Source organism: Triticum aestivum, chromosome 7B (assembly GCF_018294505.1).
Source record: "Triticum aestivum cultivar Chinese Spring chromosome 7B, IWGSC CS RefSeq v2.1, whole genome shotgun sequence".
Taxonomy (NCBI): Eukaryota; Viridiplantae; Streptophyta; class Magnoliopsida; order Poales; family Poaceae; genus Triticum; species Triticum aestivum.
The window spans coordinates 647,129,958-647,135,451 of record NC_057813.1 but is presented as its reverse complement, the minus strand read 5'-3'; the positions used below and the strand labels follow the sequence as shown (position 1 = coordinate 647,135,451).

The 5,494-nt window shown below is 46.2% G+C and overlaps 1 protein-coding gene and 1 pseudogene across 1 annotated transcript; both read left to right on the top strand.

The window, feature by feature from the left end:
* Positions 1–923: 923 nt before the first annotated feature.
* LOC123161164 (14 kDa zinc-binding protein) lies at positions 924–3,042 on the top strand. The gene is made up of 6 exons (XM_044579009.1): positions 924–1,043; positions 1,136–1,195; positions 2,094–2,180; positions 2,267–2,414; positions 2,614–2,731; positions 2,838–3,042. Exons 1-6 carry the CDS (start codon positions 988–990, stop codon positions 2,903–2,905), a joined length of 537 nt encoding a protein of 178 aa, XP_044434944.1. The 5' UTR covers positions 924–987; the 3' UTR covers positions 2,906–3,042.
* Positions 3,043–3,952: 910 nt separating this feature from the next.
* On the top strand, positions 3,953–5,057 carry LOC123158353 (BTB/POZ and MATH domain-containing protein 2-like; annotated as a pseudogene).
* The last annotated feature ends 437 nt before the right edge of the window (positions 5,058–5,494 follow it).

The window sequence follows — 5,494 nt, the reverse complement described above, 5'->3', positions numbered from 1 at the left end:
AGGTGGAGACGGAGCCCGGCGTGGAGGCGCCCATGGAGGAGCCGCATGAGCCAGAGTTGCGGCTGCCGGCCATGTACCCGAGGCCCCGCACAGAGATCATGGACATTTCCGACAACGACGAGTAGAGTGGGAGTTGTAGTTGATGTACGTAGTACATAGTTTTTTTTTTGCATGCTTTGTATGGTTTAAGGTTTGAATTATGAGGTATTCAGATACAGAGAAGGAAATTTGAGAACTGATCGGTCAGTTCCTGCGGGCTGTTGCACGCGCCTGACGGTTGAGGGCCCAGACGGTATGATCATAAATTCATAATATATATAGACGTATGGGTTTCAAATATTAAGGTTTATACTGAACAAACTTGACGAGATAGCCAACCCCATGTATGACATTCGTATTACGACTGAATTTTAGAGGATATCATCTTCTTTCTTTTTGGCTCCACCCATTTGTTTTGCACCTTTTCATGAATGTGGTGTATAGAAAATGTGAAAAGGAAACTATATATTCATATGAGTGCATTTGTTCAGAGTTAAAGTATGTACCGCAACCCGCATCGATCCATGTAATTCAAATCGCTTAAATCTTACGGAGGATTTTAACTGTCCAGGTTTTATACTCAAGATGGACGGGCGAGGCAACACATGCCTTTGTGATCTACTATAGCTATCAAAGGTGGTTGGACAAGATCTTAGCCATGATATTGTTTGATTATGCGTTAACTATCTTCTGATCTGTTGCTACCTGAGATCACAACTCATTTATCTTGGACCAAATGAATGAATGAACTCTTTACGTTCAGAGGAAAAGAACAGAAATCCCATTTCCACCGTGCTACTCCCATTTTAGTGCACGACGGACATCACGCTCCATCTGGACCGTCAACGTTCCATCGAGCGGCCGATAACACCGATACACCCCAGGCCCCAGCGCAACAGCATCCCGCACGCGCACGGCCGCAGCCTTTCACTCCCAACCCTGTCTCCAATGGCGGCCCCGGCCGCGGCGGCGAAGCTCGCGGCGGCCACCTCCTCCCTCCTCCGGTAAGCTCTGTCCGCGCCTCCTTCAGTCCAGTCTAGCGGATATCGCGTCCCGTCCATTCTAATCGAGCGCCCTCTCCTCCCTGTTGTCGCAGGCGCTCCCCCCTGCTGCGGCCGCACGGGCTCCGGGTCTCCCGCGACTTCGCTCCCCGAAGGTGAGGAGTCTCCTTGTGTCAGGGATTTTACTGCCCCAACGATTTGTGTGTAAATCAGTCGGGGATTTGGGTCAGGGGCATGTGTCATGGGTGGTGGTGGTGGTCTGTGTTGTGCGATGTGCGATGCTCTGCGACGTTGCTGGTTCTTGGGATTTTTAGTGATTACCAGCATCTGGAGCGTGTGTCTGATTGAAATAATTCAGGAATTTAATTGAAAATGCTGGAGAGTTTCAGACTTTCAGTGCAGCATTCGATGTTTTTAGCACCTGATCGAGTCTAGAGCAACTCACAGATGCATGCAAATACTCTAAAGCATTTCTGCAGTTATTGATTTAGTGAGCCGCGAAGACTCGCCTGAGATGAAATTCATGCCCTGAAAAGACCTGGTATAAGATTATGTGTAGAATTGGTTGGCACCTTGGTCGAATAGATAATCAAACACATTATCACTGAAGATGCGTCTGAAGTTGTTCACTCTTGTGCATATACCTGTTAAATTTTGACTACTTGTAGTAAGCAACAAGGAACAACGGGCCATCGCTGAATCCTTTCTCACAGAAGGCCATTACTGAATCCCGTTTACTTATGACATATTAGTAATTAACATTTCAGTTCACAATTCACCACTGCCCATACACATATGGGAATTAATCCAATATCAGCTATAAACCATCTAAGCTTTCATTGATAACAGTCCCTTTTCACCTTATCCTATGAAATTCTATTCCACACTCAAGCAATCTGTAATTACTTGAAATTTGTCTGAACTCGCTCTAACTTGCCCTTAATCTACTCGTGGTCGTTTTGAAACTTCACTGCTATATTTTAAGTCCATCTCTGAGTGCAGACTTATGGTCCTTCACTAATATTGTCTTTTATAAATTCCCGGCTACACTAGATTTGCGCGCCACATTGCTTCATCAACAAATGAAGAGGCTGCTGCCAAAACAGCAGCAGCGACTGCTGATACTGGAGGACCAACCATGTAAATCTCTGACCAGCTTGCTCATTTTACTCTATAATCTTTTTTTTATGTGGCTCTGAATATTCCCCTTTGTTGGTTTCTGTTAGTTTTGACAAGATCATTGCAAAGGAAATCCCTTCAAGCATTGTCTATGAGGATGAAAAAGTGTTGGCATTTAGAGATATTAACCCACAAGCTCCTGTCCATGTTCTAGTCATCCCAAAACTAAGAGATGGGCTAACCGGACTTGACAAGGTAGGTTCTGCTGCTTACTTATCAGCTATGTGCAGACAAGGAGATTAACATGTCAAGTGCTATGTTATGGCAAGATTTATCTTAGTACATGTTAATAATGCCCTTCCAGCTGACTCTTTGACCAAGCTTAGTAATTTTAACCTTAGTAGTCCTCTATATCCAGTGTGCCACCTTATTTATACAAAGGACATGCATGTAGGCTGAACCAAGGCATGCTGAAATTCTGGGGCAGCTGCTTTACGCTGCGAAGGTAGTGGCTGAGAAGGAAGGCGTATCAGATGGATTCCGCGTCGTCATAAACAACGGAGCAGAAGGATGTAAGCAAGCTCATGCTGCAGTTCTTACCCCCAATAATCCTTTCTGCTCCTCTCATCACAGTATTTTCAGCATCTATGCTAATGCTGCCCACTGTTTTGCTCACAGGTCAATCAGTCTATCATCTGCACGTGCATGTGCTGGGTGGAAGGCAGATGAAATGGCCTCCTGGTTAAGTTTAGGAACAATGTACGCCTTTTCTTCTTCTGTATGATCCATCGCAGACTACTCTTGAATTACTTTGTCTGACTGTTTCTCAAAAGTGGATGTACTTTTCACCTGCTTCTTACTAAACGGATTTACGATATTACCATCTTTGGACTTGAGTCTGCCAGACGATTACTAACAGAGATGCATGTCGCCGGGCGCTTTTACTTTTTTAGAGGGTAAAGTAAAGCCATCCTATTATGCGCTTGCTAAGGATTCGGAAAAGCGGCAGCAAATTTTCAGTTATAGAAAGACAGTGCACAGAGTCTTCTTTTTATGTTGAATCCGAGCTTGTGCATTACATGTTCGGTCGTTCTGATGTGCTCTCACAAGCCATTATTGTCTACAGTAGTATCATTTTTCCTGCCTCTGTTTGTTGGACTGTACTCCTGGTTTTGCCCCGTCAGTGAAAGTACACGGTGGGAGTACTTAGAGGGTGCTTGGATACAAGGGACTATTTTTAGTCTGACTAAAAATAGTCTCTTTTAGAGGCTAAAGTTCCAAGCACCCCTGATTAAAGAGAGGCTAGGACTAGTCTTGAGGCTAAAATCTTTTAGTCATGGGAAACCTACTAAAATATGTATTAGCTCTCTCTCTCCTCATTTAATTCCTCTCCTTAGTTCTGGATTGGAGGGTTTGGAGGATAATAAATGCTCAATAACTAGATTTTAGTCTCTTTAGTATTTGGATCCAAGCATGGGTGAGACTAGCAAGTTTTAGTCCCACTACTTTTAGTCATGGGACTAAAACGTATCCAAGCATGCTCTTAGTGCTTTTCCCCAGCAAACCCTTTGGGTTCATATCCTGCTTTGATTGATCACTTGCGTTTTCAACTTCCAACGCCCATGCATGCCGGCGCCTCCACCCGAGGAGTCACCACACCACCTCGCTGCTTTTACTTGCAACCAACCCCTGCTGTATAAATTGCCCTGCTCCGACTTCAACCCATCATCTTCTCACCCCCAACCTCCGCTTCCGCTGTCTCTCCACCATCCACTTCCCCAACAGCCTTGGCCATGGCAAAGGGCCTCACGTCGGGTAGCGTGCGGTTGTTGCGGGAGTTCAGGATCAATGATTTCAGCTTGGTGTCCTCGACCATAGGCGACACGGAGTGCATCAAATCCAGGTGGGACTTCGATGGATCCATTGCTATCCACGCTGGTACGGCAATAGTTTTGTTGAGTTCAGGCTTATGTTCCTCAGTGAAGCCCCCATGTGCGCTGTGAAGGCCGACCTAAGCTGTCTCCTGGTGCACCCGGAGACGTCGTCGTACCAAATGTGTGTATCACGCGATGCTGAAATGAGGGTGTCACATGTTTTCAAGTGCCACAAAGACTGCTCCGGCGGAGTCCTGCTCGTCAAAAGGTCACTTCTACGGCCCCCGACTTGTCCCATGGACGATTACTTGGCTGTGCAGTGCAGCATCACAGTTATGAAGGAACAGATGGATACGGAAACCATGGTGCCCGTGCCGGCCTCCAATCTGCACAAGCACCTTGGTGATCTCCTCAAGAGCGAGAAGAGAGTCCTTCCTTGCTCACAAGAACATACTTGCTGCAAGGTCCCCTGTTCTCATGGCCGAGTTCATCGGGCACATGAGGGAGACGAGCGCTCAACGCATTGTGATTGAGGACATGGAGGCTTCAGCCTTCAAGGCCATGCTGCACTTCATATACACGGACACCATGCCTGAACTTGATAAGGAACTGGAGGCCGCCGCAACGATGGCTCAGCATCTTCTTGTGGCCGCTGACAGGTATGGGCTGGATAGGCTCAGAGTGATCTGCGAGGGCAAGCTCTCCGGTGGCATCACGGTCGACACAGCGGCGACGACTTTGGCTTTGGCTGAGCAGCACAACTGCACGCACCTCAAGGCCAAGTGCGTCGAGTTCATCATCAGCACTCCTGCGATCCTCAATGCCGTGGTGGCGACGGAGGGGTATAAGCATCTGGAGGCAAGCTGCCCTTTAGTGCTTACTAGCATTGTCCTCTCTCTGCGTGGGAGAAGCCACTGAAAACGAAGCTGTAGGTGCTCAAGTTACAATATATTCAGTCGACGCGTTTTGTCACTTCCTTTTGATGCATGATTTACTAGAACTTAATTATGTGTACTTTTGCCTAATGGAGCCATCTATCCTACTTCTATGTATATTCCGAGCAACTGCCATGTGCCTGCATTTGCTCCTTATATTTGGTGGATTTGAGTTCATGCTAAATGCTTGATGTGTGCAAAATCATCTAATGCTAGGCTTGTTTTGTTATCCCCGTGAATGTACCCCTTCGCTTTTGCATATAAGACTGCAGCTGCTTGTTTCCTTTGGAATTGGATAAGACTTGGTGAGAACGGTTTCATTGTGCGTTAGTAACAGGTTTTTTGATTGTTCAAATTCGGGTAATGTATAATTTGACTTGAAGACTATCGACCGAGCAAAGTTAGAAAAATGATTGATGACCAACCTATTCCAAATGCAGCTAGCAGTTCTACGCGGTTCCATTCATATTCGAATCCCACCATGTATTAGGTCGAAGACTAACGTATTCTGTGAAAATCTTGCTAG